The sequence below is a fragment of the Chanodichthys erythropterus genome, chromosome 2, assembly GCF_024489055.1.
Source record: "Chanodichthys erythropterus isolate Z2021 chromosome 2, ASM2448905v1, whole genome shotgun sequence".
NCBI classification, from domain to species: Eukaryota; Metazoa; Chordata; class Actinopteri; order Cypriniformes; family Xenocyprididae; genus Chanodichthys; species Chanodichthys erythropterus.
The window spans coordinates 25,040,767-25,057,366 of record NC_090222.1 but is presented as its reverse complement, the minus strand read 5'-3'; the positions used below and the strand labels follow the sequence as shown (position 1 = coordinate 25,057,366).

Below are 16,600 nucleotides of genomic sequence, written 5' to 3'. Positions count from 1 at the left end.
TGATAAGAAGACTCATAAAACTTTTAACATTTACTTGGGCATGCTTCACAAATTTGTATTATATATATATATATATATATATATATAAATATATATATATATAATACAAATTTGTGAAGCATGCCCAAGTAAATGTATGAGTTTTATGAGTCTTCTTATCACTTGCGTTCTGAAATGGAGGCACATTTTGTATTTAACGTTATTTATGAATCAATGTAAATTCATGCATTACTCTTAACGTTGAGACATCTTCCTTGTTAAATGAACATTACTTTACATTACATCAAAAAAATAAACCAAAGACAATTCTATTTTGTAATTTTACATTAACAATGTATTGTAATAAATGTTCTATTGATCAAAACCAAGTCAAGTAAGTGTTTTAAGCATTTCTACATTCATTCCAAAATAATAACTAAAGGCAATAATAATTTAAACAATATATTTTCTTTGTGTATTGATGTTTTTCTTTTTAATAGTCTGTGACGAGCAGGGCGGACGAGAGCCGTGAGGGAACGGCGCGAGGCCAGTGACGCGAGTGATAATGAGCGTCACCTGCGAGGCGTGCCGGCCTCGAGTCTCTCACGGAGGAGCTCCGGGAGCATAAAAGGAGGAGCGACATCAGTGAAGGACGAGAGAGGACCAGGCCTGGACTTTATTTTATGTTTTATTATGTTTGTGTAGCCGGCAGACGTCCGCGAGGGTCTGCCGGCATTACTTTCGTTTTGTTCTTTGTTTATTTTATATTAAAGTTTGGTTCAACGTTCGCCGGTTCCCGCCTCCTTCTTCCCACAACTATTAACCTCGTTACATTGGTGCCGAAACCCAGGAGGAAGGAGGGACATGCTGTCGAAGAGCCCTCGCTGCTGAGGGGGATCGCGGTGCTGCGGAGTTCGGGCAGCGCGGGAGTGTGTGTAGACCGCGAGAGGCTGCCCGAGGCGGTGGTGCTGGAGCCTAGTGACAGGTGAGACGGAGAGCTCGAGGGGCCGTGCCCCTGGGACGAGGTGGGGTGGCTGCCGTCCTGGACCTGGAGGGAGCGGAGGAGTCGCCGCCGTCTGCCGTGGGCCGGAGCCTGCTGCCGTCCGCCATGAAGGGGAGGAGCAGGGGACGGGGGACTCGCTGCCGTCTGCCCTCAGTCGGAGGAGCCATCGCCGGCCGCCAGGAGGCGGTCGAGGATCGGGCCGTCCACCGGGCGTCCAGTGCCACCGCATGGCACCGTGAAGAAGAGCCTCTTGGCAGGCTGAGGACCGAGCGGCAGTGTGTCTGGGAGCCGGACCCAGAATTTTTTTTCTCTTTCTTTTTCCTCTCTCCCCTCTCTCGTCCTGTCGCTCCCCTTGCTTCCGTCTCCTTTCTCTCGTCTCGTCTGTCCTTACCCCCAGGTGCTGCGGCCGCCGAGACAGGCCCCGGGGGGGAGTAAAGCGCAGTCGCGGGAGTACCCCCCGGCCTGCGAGGGGCGTTGGGGGTATGTGACGAGCAGGGCGGGCGAGAGCCGTGAGGGAACGGCGCGAGGCCGGTGATGCGTTCCGGCCTTGAGTCCCTCACGGAGGAGCTCCGGGAGCATAAAAGGAGGAGCGACATCAGTGAAGGACGAGAGAGGAACAGGCCTGGACTTTATTTCATGTTTTATTATGTTTGTGTAGCCGGCAGACGTCCGCGAGGGTCTGCCGGCATTACTTTCGTTTTGTTCTTTGTTTATTTTATATTAAAGTTTGGTTCAACGTTCGTCGGTTCCCGCCTCCTTCTTCCCACAACTATTAACCTCGTTACATAGTCATTAGACTATTTTGGATCATCAGTCATGCTCTATAAACACCGTCTGTCACAGTCACGAAGATGTATTTTTACATCAAGCTGATTGCACTAAAAACTCAGCAGTCATCATGCTTTCAGTCCATTTCAAGTTTGATTTTGGCATGACATAAAGCTGTGATATCTAACTGGGTGATCTGTTTATTTACGTTTCAATTAGTCTTCCGATTGACGCCATAATTTGTTTAGTCAAACTGATGTGTGGAACGTGCATGTCAACAAGAGGCGGGATTTATCGCACAAACCAATCATATCCAGTCATAACCAATTACATCCAATCATAGCGCGATGGAGACATTGCCTCCTCTCACGTGACTTTCCCCCATTCATTCTCAACTACCCCCCACAAAACCCACCGCACGTCGGGGGTCTAATGATTTTCTATGGATTTCTATGAGAGGTAAGGGAGGCATGACTCCTTTGTGTAACTTTACCTGCAGGTGTCGCTGTTGGGCAGTGTTCCTTTAGAAATACGCGTGACTTGCGCTCTTTTTAATGTCATAATTTGTAATATTTGTGTTGTTTTAAATGTAATATGGATTATTTTCTCATCCAATTTTTTGAGGAGGCACTGCCTCCCTTGCCTACTCGGAGGGAACGCCCATGATATATATATATATATATATATATATATATATATATATATATATATATATATATATATATATATATATATATATATATATATATATATATATATATATATATAACCCAGAGAGTGTGAGGAGACGGGTTGGTGGAGGGATTCTGGAAACTTTCGAGGATCCTTGGGTGAGTTTTGACTGTGATTATATACAGGCCTAAACTCATGCCGATTGGGTAGATACGTTGATTACAGATTGTTGGGTAGCTTATTTGACTTGTTCCTCCTGAACTACGTTAATGAAACATAATTACTCAGCAACATACCGCTGAGAGATTCAAGGAAATAACACCCAGCAGCACCTTACACTGTTTATTTCACGTTGTTGTGATTATCGCTCTAATCTGAGATTGTTGCTCCACCCTGGTGGTCCGTTTGACACGTTTAACACCCATGAGGAAGTCTGCTAATATTTGTGTGAGTGTAAATACAAAAAAGAGATATGCTCCAAAGAGAACAAGGCAGATTTTTTTTTTTTTTTTTTTCTGGTTAATGTGAGCAATCTTTAAAATTTGGGATGCACAATATACTGTCACAGACACGCCAGACTCCAACACCCACCAATCACAATGCACTCCATCTCCCGAGTACTGATCACTCACCATGGACACTGATTACACCCACAGCTGTTAGTTGTTAGTATTGTGTATTTAAGTTCCTCCCCTCTTCAGTCTAGCGTCCGGTATTGTTGTATGTTACATGTGTTTATGCTACTTGCCGATTCCTTGTGATTAAACTACATTATCTTCCTTGAACCTGCCTTCCTCGTCTTCCCTGGAGCTACAACCGTAACAGAATACCAGACCAAATCAGAAAATGGATTATGCGGACATGTTCACGATCGTGGCTCGGGAGAACCACGATTTTTGTTTGTTCACCAAAGAATTCCTCTGTGTTGCACTCGCCTGCCCATACGACAACGAAACACTGAAGTCGTTGTTCTGGATCGGGGCCAGCTACCATCATCCCGTGGACCTCCCAGACACCTCCAAACTTTGCTGGAGGGATTATATCATCAGGTGTCTGGACAGTGTTTGTCCCCAGTCCAGAGCACAGCCAGACCCAGAGCCCATATCTTCCCCACGGACCACGGAGTACTCGTGGGAGCCCCCCGCAGACGGAAAGTTACCACCGGCAGCTACAGGTCAGCCAGACCCCGAGGACAGAGGTGACCCGCGCCCCGGAATTGGAACTTCACCTGACGTCTGACCAGGGGTGTGAGCCCACGACATCTGCGAATGAGACAGAAATGACTACCTAGAGGGAGGCCTGGCTGATTGACTTTAGCGATGAGTCAACTCCCACCCAAACCCACCCGTCATGTTCATCTTTGTTGCTTAACAGAGACATTACTATGGACTGTGTTTTATTTACAGATTCTCTACCAACGCAGTCAACACTTCGCTCAGCCAGTCCTCCTGCAACATCGCTGCTGGATGTCATCTGCCCTGCGCCATCTCTGGGGAACCCCTGTGATGTCAAGCTGCAGGTCACGCTCCGTCCAGACTCCGCCCATCTACGGTTCCACCGGAGACCCTCCGACTGACGGCTCCTCCGGTCTCCCTTGTCCGGCCGGCTCCCCCTTGGTCAGTCGTCCATCCTCTTCCGCTGCGGACTTACGGGATGTCCGTTACACTCCGTCCCTCCACCCCTTCATCTACAGAGGGCTCCTCCTTCCCCTCGGAGTTGCTACTGTCCTCGGTCGTGCCGACGTCACCGCAGCCCTTGGGATCTCCATTTCCACCTCAGCTGATCATCGCCTGTACATCGCCACGGTCTCCCAGGCCAACGACGTTGCAGGAGTTCGCCAGCTCTCCGTCTGCGCCCCGAAATCCACTTGCCGAGTCTCCGTCGGTTGTCCCCCAGATGCCGTCAGTCCGTTCTACAGCATCTGGACTCCGCCCTCCATCTACTCGGTTGTGGACTGTTGGATCTGGGGAGCTCTGGGTCTGTGCCAGCGGTCATCCACCTACGCTGTCAGGGAATCGTCGTCCTCCCTTCATCACTCCGTCACCATCACTCCGTCCACCTCCACACCTATGATGTTCCTCCACAGCGCGAGGACGCGCCTTGCCGGAGGGGGGAGCTGATGTTACATTCACCGTCTCATCCTGGTTGTCATTGACTGTCACATGCTCCTTTTGTGTTCTGTTCCCGTCACTCAACACTCACCATGGACACTGACTACACCCACAGCTGTTAGTTGTTAGTATTGTGTATTTAAGTTCCTCCCTGTCTTCAGTCTAGTGTCCGGTATTGTTGTATGTTACATGTGTTTATGCTACTTGCATTATTATATTTTATAATTATATTTATAATAACCTCTATTCATAATGGAGAGCTGTGCACGCGCAAGTGACAGGATTTTGGGCGTGAGAACTACCACCGATTTGCGGCTTTCGTGTGTGTTATATTGAAAACGAACTAGAGACTTGTGCTTTGCACGTCCTGTAAACTCTTTATGTCGAAGTAGGCTACTGCCGGCCCAATTTATCAGCGGCCCACCACGAATTCTCCTGAATCTTCCAGGAGATATTCTTACTATTATATGACATAAGTGTTTGCATTTGTAGTTAGTGGTTCCGTGATGATCCTTTTTTTACATTGCAGAAAGAAAAAAGAAATCAGAAAACATGCTTGTACATTCTTTTATATAAGTGCATGTTTAATAATAAATCAATAAACAAAACCTTCATTCTTTCACATGCACCTCAAAGATCGAGTTTAATTGTTTGTGTAAAGTGGGGGCGGCACGACGGTGTTTTGCCTAGAGCGCCAGTTGAGCTTGCGCCGGCCCTGCTTGTGATTAAACTACGTTATCTTCCTTGAACCTGCCTTCCTCGTCTTCCCTGGAGCTACATCTGTAACATATACTAGCACCATAACAGTTTCTACTTCGCCTATGTCTGCCGACTCGCCTCATGTAAACAAAGGAGATGGCGGTGCACAATCTGGCATCAAACAAAGGAGATAACAGCACGCATTCCGTCGTCACAAGCCAAAATCTCCAGTTTCACCATCTACACAACAACACTCTAATTGGAGTTTCTGAAAATCTTGACCCTGGCAGGAGTTTTCAAAAAGGTTCGGTTTCAGTGACCTCACACTGCGTTTGCGTATGGACGAACAGCCAAACCGTCGAAAACTTCCAAACCTGTATGACTTTCTATCTTCTGTGGAAAACAAAAGAAAATATTGTGGACAAAAAAGCTTCTTTGTGTTCCACAGAAGAAAGTAATAGGTTTGAACAACACAAGAGTGAGTAAATTATGACAGAATGTTAATTTTTGGGTGAACTAGCCCTTTGACATGTGAAACAAACACCAGGTCAAAAAAAAAAAAGTAATATTAGCAATACTATCAAGTGACAGAAGAATTTGCACCAAAATACAGAAGTGTGATTGGATGTACCGTCTTTAACCTCATCAGCAAAAGATATGGACACTTTTCTTTTCAACTTTAATTTATCTCTTAACGATGCACAATTACATGGTTAGTTGAACTCTAGCGTAGTCTTCTTCCCTCAGCTGTCCTGTGACCCTATCAGAACAGATCTGTGGCACATTTTTGGGTTGCAACTCACTAGTTCTGAACCACTGATAGTCTGGTAATGAGGCATTCTTTCCAAATTCTTTGTATCTAGTGAGATTGCGGAAGGCTCTCTTGTAACATTGAGGTTGTGGAATGCTCTAAAATTTCCCCTCATTTGAGGATCCTAGGAAATCCCTCAAAATGAATCACTGAAAACAATGAGAACACTTGAAAAGCATTCTTATATTTGATCAGGTCCAGACCTAACTCACTCCACAAAGCGGTGAGGGGAAACAAGCAAAAAAGAGGCATAATTTGAGAGATAAATGGGTGATAATGGCTGCTAATCACGTTGAACCAGTACAGGAAGCTAAGAGCGATAACAATCTCACAACATATGCCAAGCTCGTCAATGAACTAAAGGTTATGCTTATTTAAACTGGCATATACTTCAAGGAGTCTGACAAAAAATCTGACAGCACAGTCTCCAAATTCCACCATACAATACAATTTCTGTTATGACAGGATGTATACTCAACTCTCTAGACAGATGTTTCAACTTTCCTAGAGGCGTTCAATTTCATTTGCCTTGAGGCAAGATATTTGACGATTTGTAGAACAATTCAAAAGCAGAGTGACAATGCCAGAGCTGAAAAATAAGCTGCCAGTTAGATGAATGTGTTTGCTTAAGGACCTTGCTGAAGGAGAAAGCGCTTAACAATAAAAACTAATTAAATTATGTTCAGCAGTCTCTTACCTAGGTCTCCTGAAAGTAAGGCCATATTGCTGGCACGCTAGACCGACAGTAGGCGTGTACACAATGGGCATGAATCTCTCTACGTCTGAGATCAAGACCCGGTAAAACAGCTTCTCGTTGCGGTCCTGAAGGCCCATCAGAAAGACATATCTGTAAGAAAGTGGAAAATAAATTCAACAACATGCATTAAAGGACATTTTATAACAATATTCAGCAAATGCTAAAGAAAGGGACAATAAGAATGCAACTAAAGCTAGAAAGCAGAACAGACACAGGGTATGGAGGGTAGCTTCAGGACCTCCTGGGATTATACTGCTCCATATTTAAGGGAGGATTACCCAAACCACTCACCTAACAATTTAAAGCTGACGTAACAGTCTTTTATTTGCAAATAAATATTTTATTTTGGTAATTTGAATGTTAAAGTTTCCTGCCAAACTGGAGCTTCTCCAATCAGTGACAGGGAATCAGAGCGAAATGTCAGACATATTTGTTTAATCGGTCAGCCCTCTTCAATTCTTAATCTGTGACTATGACAGACAAGATTTCAGCAACAACAGTCAGTAAGTGTGACATCCCCAACCTATTTTTGAATCATTCTGATTCAGCTAGTGTGACACCAGCTTAAAGCAGGAACAGACAAGCCCACATCCACAAGTGAGTAAGAAGTTGAGTAAAGGCAATATGAGGCCTGGGGAGAAAATGGGCGAGACAGAATGAAAGAAAGACTAATAATAAACTAAATGCTCAGGAAATCACTCTGATTGGATGAATAGAAGTGCCCTCTAAATGTTCAATGTAGCTACAGTACATAGATTCATTAAAATCTTCACAACCGGTTCATACCTCTCTGTACTCAAGTAGTGTTTACAATGATAATGTTTTATATACCCACTTTTAAGTTAAAAGCAACTGAAGAAGTCCTATTATGCCTTTTTTTACATTTTTTTTACATTTTTTTTTTTTTACAACTTTCTTTAGTGTGTAATGTTGCTGTTTGAGCAATAAAAATGTCTGCAAAGTTAACAAGCATTAAATCCACAACAAAGGGAGTTATTCTCTATATCAGTAAGCACTGTTTCTGAACTGATTGTAGTCTAGAGTTTTTTTCCAGGAACGTGCATTTCATAATATCCCTCATTTAAAGGTGCCATCGAACGTTTTTTTACAAGATGTAATATAAGTCTAAGGTGTCCCCTGAATGTGTCTGTGAAGTTTCAGCTCAAAATACCCCATAGATTTTTTTTTAATTAATTTTTTTAACTGCCTATTTTGGGACATCATTAAATATGAGCCGATTTATGCTGTGCGGCCCCTTTAAATGCTGACGCTCCCCGCCCACGGAGCTCGAGCTATTGGAGCCACTGGAGCTATTATTGCTCCATCTGCCATTTTTCGCTATTGTCCTTGCTTGCTTACCTAGTCTGATGATTCAGCTGTGCACAGATACACTCAAAAAAATAACTTGTTGGTCTAACTTAATTCAATTATGACACCTATTTCCACACAGTTGAACTGATTTATTTGAACTTAAGCTAGGTTAATTGTACTAATGAGTGAAATTCATCCTAATTGAATGAGATCACACCAGTTTCATTTGACGTATTCTGTGTATGTTTCCTGAACATAATTCATTCTTGTTGATCCAACCAGTGCTTTTTTTTGTTTGTTTTTGTTACCATCATGGTGAAGATGTGCGCTTGTGCTTAGGTTTTGAGTAGCTGCTGTACACAGACATACATGTTTCATGACCGTTGAGAGGAGAAAAGCTGATGACCATATGTAGACTGTGTAAAATTTGTGCTGGCCCTCCAAGTAATTTATTTATATTTCTATAAAAACTAAACTAAAATAACACTTATTCATATGCTAAGTAACATTTATAGCATGCAAGTAATGATCAGATAAAGAACTTCTCATTACTGGCTTGAGCACAGTTAATGCTCGTTGAAAACAATATAAATTTGTTTTACATAGCCACCTAGAGCCTAACCACAAGGTCTACACTTCAGCATAATGGTAACCTCAAAAAATCGACATAACATAAACTCTTTTAAATGTCAAATATAACTGAACTTCAAACTTTAAAAGGTATTTCCCTTTACTAAAAAACACATTAAACAGCACTTAAGTTCAACATTTACTGTCCCAATCTTTCCCTATGCAAAGCATGCTGGGAACTAGAAATCCACTGCCCAGGTTCAATCAATGCAACATAAATGATTCATGTAGTCCCAACACAAATGGTTTAGGTTGACCTAACATTTTGCAAATTTAATTTCATTTAACATAATACAATTGAGTGCGAATGCCAATTAAGTAAAAAACTAAAGATTTGTGTTGGTTCAGCTTATTTTATTTAAATAAACTGAACAAGCAGCTAGAATCATTTTTTTGAGTGTACAGACGTTAATACTGGCTGCCCTTGTGTAATTTCTTTCATAATGTTGGGAACATAGGCTGGCATATTTATATATTGGGGGCGTACATTCCGACTGTTACGTAACAGTCGGTGTTATGTTGAGATTCGCCTGTTCTTCTGAGGTCTTTTAAACAAATGAGATTTATATAAGAAGGAGAAAACAATGGAGTTCACTGTATGTCATTTCCATGTACTGAACTCTTGTTATTTAACTATGCCAAGATAAATTAAATTTTTCATTCGAGGGCACCTTTAAGTAATTCTGCCCAAGGCATATGCAAAAAAAAAAAAAAAAAAAATGGGCAAGGCCTGGTAGAGTTGTATTAGTGGTGTGATGAAGCTCTCGGTTATGATTAGGGGTAAGACATTTCCAAAAGCAGTTGACCCATCACAACACACTGGTCCAGCCAAACAATCAGAGCACATTGTGCTTTTTGGAAGGAGGGGCTTCATAGACCCCAAAAAGTGTTACAGACAGATTGGGAAGAGAGGTGCTGCAATAATGTAAAATATGTGAAAAATAATGTGTTTTTCAAACATGAAAACCTAATCAAGTAGTCCCCAAAAACATAATAAAGACTGGAAAAAGGCATAATAGGTCCCCTATAAGACTAAGTAGCATCCTCTGATGCAGTGGCGGACTGGGACAGTAAATCAGGCCGGGAATTTGACTCCACCCCAGGCCACCTCTGCTGCTGCAGTCACCACCACCAAATTCATGTGTCCACCAGCCTGCTAAACTTATAGGGTAACCCTGTTAGTTGATGTAACAGGTAGACTACCATTCATAATATGAATGGATAAATAAATAAACCCTCAAAAACTCACTAGGAATAGACCATCTATACCACACCAAAGACAAATATAAAATTGGCTTACACATTTTAAGAAGGGATAATAAAAGATACATATTCACATGTTAAAATATTTATATTTTATATATTTCCAATGCTCAACTCAAGTATATCAAAAGTATCAGAAACACAAACAAAAACAACACAAACACAAAACAAACGGTTCGGTTTGTTTCATAGTTTTAGAGTCACGGTTTCGGTACCGTTGTTGCTATATTTATGGAAAAACTATACTTTCAAATATATATATATATATATATATATATATATATATATATATATATATTCTCATATTATTTAGAATATTCTAACTACAAAAAAACAGCACAATTAAATATAATAGATTAAAGATACAAATAAAATAAACTGACTTCAGTTTTTTTTTTAGGGAGGTCTGGCATTAGTTTTTAGGTACTGAAATTGAATAAAGTAATAATGTAAAACAGCATTGCATTTTGGACTATACATTAAAGATTATTCTTTATTAAAGTTACAAAAGCTTTTTAATCAAGAGCAGTGAGTGATTTCTTCGTTGTTGCTGTTCAATTAATATAAAGACTGTCACTTTAAGAGAATGCACTGATACAGTGTTCGTATTTAACAAGAGTGAATGGTTTGTCCACGGTTTTATTTTATTTTTTCATCACTGTTGTTGTAATGTCTGGGAACCCAGAATGTTCATCCATCAACAGAAACATATATTAACTGAACCCTGATTGTTTTACGTGTTATTTATATTAAACCATATTACAGATGCTTCGTCAGATTTAAGTAGAACAGCGGTCCGAGCGCGTGCCGAACCGAGTGTGGAGAACCGAACGGATCGATTTTTTTTCCCACCCTTGGTAAATATTATGTAAATGTAATTCTGACCGACCTGTTCCCTTACCGGCGAACATGGCTGGGATTTTGCAGCAACTTGCTGCGTCTGTGGCCAGGGCTTTTCTCATTTTTATGCGTTCCTCCTTTGCGTTTACGCTCCATTTTTTGCACTATTTTTCAAGATAAAGCCTGCCTCTGTATATAGCCAATTATGCAGCGCTTCGCTGATGTTGGGTCATGTGGTGTCATTTTCACTCCGCGATCGCCTGATTCGTAGATTCATAAGTGCGTCAATTAATTCGCAGTTGCATACACGTCAGTCTGATCGACAGCACAGCGGCAGCCGGCAGGCCAGAATAACCATCAGGCCACCGGGAAATGTCCCGGTGCTCCCGACGGCCAGTCCGCCCCTGCTCTGATGAAACACGCAAGGATGTTTTTCTTTACTTTGGTTTTCATGGTGGATTTATTGTAGTTGTATGGTGGATTGTAAATACCATAGAAACTCAAGTTTGAAAAATCACCTATGATATAATATAATTTTAAAAAATATATATTTAAAATAAAAAAACTCAGTATATAAATATATGTTGATATATTACATTTTTAATTAAATATATTTTTATTATTATATATAATATGATATTGTTTCTTTTGCCACTGTGAGAATGAGAGATTACTTGAGAGAAATGAGAGAAATTATATGACAATGTCAACAAAGGTAGTACAGAGATGGCAGGAGGAAACTGACAGATGTTTACCCTGACTTTCACATTAAAAATGTTTATCAAATTACCAGACTGTCACATTAAAAAGTCTTGACCATGTGCTGCTGCTTGAAACAAAGCTTAAGAATAACTGGGGTTTTCCCTGCTTATGTTAAAATGTTAGGAAAAATACACATGCACAAAAATGCCCCCAGAGATCTTAGACACAAGTTCCTTGTTATAGAAATATGTTTAAGAGAAATACATTCAAGTTCTACATCTGACCCAAATTAACAAGACCACGTCACATTCCCCATCAGTGCGAGCAAGCTTTCCATCAAGGCAAGAGCATAATATCTCTCTTGTTTGGCAAAGAAAAAGCATGCCCACCTTCCTCAGACAGGAGGAAACTGTCCGATGTTTACCAGGACTGTAAAGTGCACAAGGTGTCAAGGTGGAATGAGAGAAAATCTAACTCTACCTGAAAGTGTCAGCTCTGTCGCAACCAATTTAGACAGCAGTGCGCTGACAGTGTTTGTGAGGGTGAAAGGTGTGAGTGATATTTTGGCACCTTGTTACCTAACTAAATCTCAGGAGAGTCAACCAAATGCCATTCTTGAGACTCGGCTCAGCTAGAATCTGGCTGGATTGGCCGTCTTCTATTTTGGCAAAGTCAACTGCTGTAAAGCTGTATGTATTCCCAATAAACTGTTAGAAGTAATGGCTTTCACAGAGTTTATATTGTTCCTGCTATATGCAATGGCATTGTGAAGGGGAAAGCAGTACTTTAAAATGAAGCGCTTAGACTATGTTACAAAGCGTGATAATTCTGGACACTAGGGAACATTTTCTTTGCATAACTTTAATTTAAATACTTTCTATACTTCTTTCAAAGTTATTTTTTTTCCCCTAATGTGTAGGGGCTACACAATATTCAAGAAAAATGTGATGCATTACGTATCAATTGCAATATTTCTAAAATGTCCATATATTGTGCAGCTCAATATTGTGTCAGCATTTGTCCTGATACAAGCAAAAATGTTGACACCAGTCATATACTTATTATAGAGAAGCACTTTTCAATATCACTAGTATTTTTTATGCATTTCTGTATGTGTATGAGAAAAATGTGTATGTTTCTCCAAACTACCACTAAAGAGTGAAAATACTTATTGAAAAAAAATTGCTGACACTCAGAACCGCACAAAAAAACTCCACAAGGAGCTTTTATTTGCAAAATTGTTCAAATGCCAAATTATATTACACTAAAATATATAGATTCTTTATTGTTCAATGTCCACAAGTCATAAAGTAATCCAACCTGTGAGACAATAATCAAACAAATGAAACTATTTGCAGTGATGAATTAGCTCTAAGAGCTCTTTTCACTCCATCTTGTTGTATGTTGTGGAATGTTTAGTCACTACTGCTACTCAGTCATGTTGACAATCTAAACTGAACCCAGCCTTTAACCCATTAACCACTGCTTAAGGCAGAGACTGGATTCAGAGGTCTTTGCTGCAATTTGTCAACCGATTGTCAAAACTATTTGTTGTGTAGTCTCCCTAATCGAAGCAAATTAATGTTTTTACTCTCATTTTTTACTTCGCCTTTTTTTCCCTTCAAATATTTTTGTTAAAAATGTTGGCGGGCTGCCCGTCCCTTCACAAAATTCAGGCAGCAAAACATCAAAATAACTTTGATAGTCTGGGAAAGACTCCCTCATTGCTCAAGCAGACGGTAATGTGAGTGCCGAGGTCAGGGTCATTCGTCTGAAGGCAACCCATCCAGAAATAAACCGTGTCCACTGTCTGCGAGGACAAACCAAAGACTGTTACGCGACTAGTAGCCTTGAGATATGACAGAAACATAATTTCCAAAAAAGTCAGGCATGCAAAACATGGGAACAGATCCCATGCAGGGACTATTAATGAATTCTGGGAAAATGATAACTAACAAGATAGCTAAAGAACTATTGATGTTATTTTGATGACACTTTGATGATGCTTTTTATGTCCCATCAACCCTTGATGTCTCTTTGCTTTGTAGTTCAGAAAAATAGGGAAAGCAAAAAAAAAGAAAAGAAAATGAAAACCATTCTTGTTGTAATAAAAGATCTACTTATATTGTGCAAGTGGCAGCAACATAACACTATAACACTTATACATAACACTATTTCTGTGATCTGATGGTGTGAAATAATTCACACGATCAGTTGTTTTCTATGACTAAATTTCACTGAAATTTATTCATAGAAAACAACTGATCGATTTGATAGAGTCCTGTTGCTCTCAGCAGGACTGAGAGCAACAGGATGGAGGTCAGTACTCCATTCCCTCACCTGTCCAAGTCGTCCTTTTTGAGCTCGTAGTTTCTGAGGACCCGCAATACTTGCACATCCTGGCTGAGGAAGCAGGGGGGCAACAGGCCATGAATGCCCAGCTGCAAGCGCTCTTCCAGGGAGAAGGCCATCCCCTGCAGAGAGGACACAGAACAGTCAACTATTAACTATTACAGGAGCTACTGAGCTTTGAGAACTGACACTATTGTGCACTGCTAAATTTTAAATCAGAGAAAATTGAAGATCGCAACCCATTTTACTTCCATAATGTGACTTTTTTAAAAGTGAAACAGGGTATATATCTACCTAGTTCTGTCATGAAACTCTAGATGGCACAGGCTGATGGGGCCTTAACACAAACTGATGATATTCTCGGCGTTAACTACTTGGCACAAGCTGATGTTGCATCTGCAGCCAATGAGCTTGCTTCTCACAATTAATGGCTGGTTAACATTCACTAGCTGTTTGCAGAGTGTTTTTAGAGTTCCCTTTGAAACCCTCCACCTTCCCCAGCTCCACCTGTATATATCTGCTGTGGGTAATTTATACATATGCTATTTGTGCAGCAGCATATATTATATATGCACAGCAGCATATCAGCATATGTTGTGGAAGTAGCAAGACTTGCTCTGCAGCAGCAGCAATAATCTACAACAATAGCAATAATCAACAGCAGCGGCATAGCAGATCTATCGCCAAGACCAAATGCATTAACATTGTCATATCATTATCATTCTAAAAATCTTCAGAGAGTTGTCAAGCCTCATCAGCTGTATTATTAAAAGATTGTTTGGAAAAGCTTAAATAAATCCCCATATTCCCCTTCCGTACGTCTCAGATGACTTAAAAGGCCTTTTGTCACTGTTCTCATAAAGTTCTCTTCCAGAATCACTGTTTGTTATGGTGGAGAAGTCTGTAATGCAAGCAAAGCCTCAGAAAGGTCACAGAGGTCACAGTTGGATCACACCGCAGTGTGGTGTAGAGCTAAAAGGGCAAGACTGCTGCTTTGCTGCTTCAACCCTTGACATTTACCCTAACCCTGACCTTGTCAAAACAAATGCTACAGCCAGGGTGCCGCGAGTTCATATTACCAGACTCCACATGTTCAAGATTGGGCTCCACATGGATGGATGCCTGTAGGAATATCTGTCAGGACCAAAAGCTGTGGCATTTGAAGCTAGCCTGTCTTTTCCTTAATGACAGACTTGCATCATCATTGCCACGCCTCTGGCTGCTCCTTCAGAGGAACCACTAAGGAAGGCCCAAAACCCTAAAAGGCTGTGCTAGATTTGCTTTTTAAACAAGTATATGCAAGCTTGGCTTTTTAGCCCTTTTTCATCTGGTCAGGTTAAGTGGTCTGTTTGTAGAGAAGACTAGTCTGACATGAGAAGACTAGTCTGCACACGTGCAATAAGATGTGGTGTTATTGATGCAACTGAGAAACAAAGGAACTCGCCATGTAGAAATTCTGAGGTTTGTATGGTTGTTGGTTTGTAGAGTTGCTGCCACTTCATAAGATGTAAATCAAATGCAATATTTCTGTATTATCTGCAATTTATGTATTAATGTAATTTAAATCTGTGTGCAATCTGTGCGGAAAATTAGATCTAAACCATAAAAGGCAAAGCAGACAAATGAAAATATATTGATATATAGTATTTAAAGGCATGCATTTCAATATGTATATTTAAAAATATATATTTAAATAAATCTAAACATATTAATATATAAAGTATGTTAATATACAATTTAAAACTTTTGTTTTACTATTTATTGAAATGTAAAATCCTCAACCTTCCTCGGACAAAACTCCTTTATGACAGCTACACATACAACAGCACTCACCAATATAACAGAAACAAACAGCATGTAAAAGCACTTTTTGGCTTCTAAAAAGATCCTGAGGCAAAAATACAGACTTATTACTCAAAACCCATTGGATGTTATTTGTAGCTTCTATCATGTCTGTCATCTCCTAAAGCTAACTGTGCAGTGCACCACTGATGGTCTGTATTTAAGAGCCTCGAAAAGTCACCGCCATCTTGCCAGGTCTGAATTGCAACCTTTGTGATTAAAAACGGACATTCTGTTTTCTCAAAAAAGCTGGTGGTTTATGCAAGACTATCCCTAGACACTTATGACTACATCAGATTTCCTTTCTGTTGGTTTATAGGGTTGTTAAAACACTAACTAAACTGTATATTAGAGAGTGGAGCTCTGTTGAAAACACATCCACGACAACTTTGACTTAAAATAAGCATTTCATTGACCTTTACTGACATTTTTAATGCCTAAAAGTGTTTGCAATTTCTGTAACTAGCGATTCGAGAAGACTGAAGATGACTCTAAAGCAACAGGGATTCTCAATGAGAATAGCTCTACCAAATCAAATATAATTACTCAAACAGCTCTACGAACACTGAATGGTTCCTTGTGGCATATGTGTAATGGAGACATTGGTGGAACCGGGCCCAAGCGGCAAATTAACGTCTCTGACAATGGAGCTGCAGGTGGAACTCCAGAGGGCACGTCCACAGGCCCCAGGACTGGCATTCTGATCACGGCCATGGATGGCTGGACTGGGAAAAGTGGTCTGTTTGATGGCACGCATGGATGGCAAGATTAGAGCAATGAGTCCTGAAGCTCCTGGCGGGGCTGCCGTGGGAACTGGTGAGGTACTTGGCGCTGGTTAAGAGCAATTCAGCTTTGACGCT

At 40.8% G+C, this 16,600-nt stretch overlaps 1 protein-coding gene across 1 annotated transcript in view; it reads right to left on the bottom strand.

Moving 5' to 3' along the window:
- me1 (malic enzyme 1, NADP(+)-dependent, cytosolic) overlaps positions 1-16,600 on the bottom strand; it is a 111,317-nt gene that overhangs the window by 67,972 nt on the left and 26,745 nt on the right. Inside the window, exons 2-3 of the mRNA XM_067406044.1 lie at positions 13,887-14,020; positions 6,741-6,890 (exon numbers count right to left, since the gene is read on the bottom strand). Of these exons, the coding sequence (XP_067262145.1) occupies positions 6,741-6,890; positions 13,887-14,020 (284 nt within the window). The remainder of the gene's footprint in view (positions 1-6,740; positions 6,891-13,886; positions 14,021-16,600) is intronic.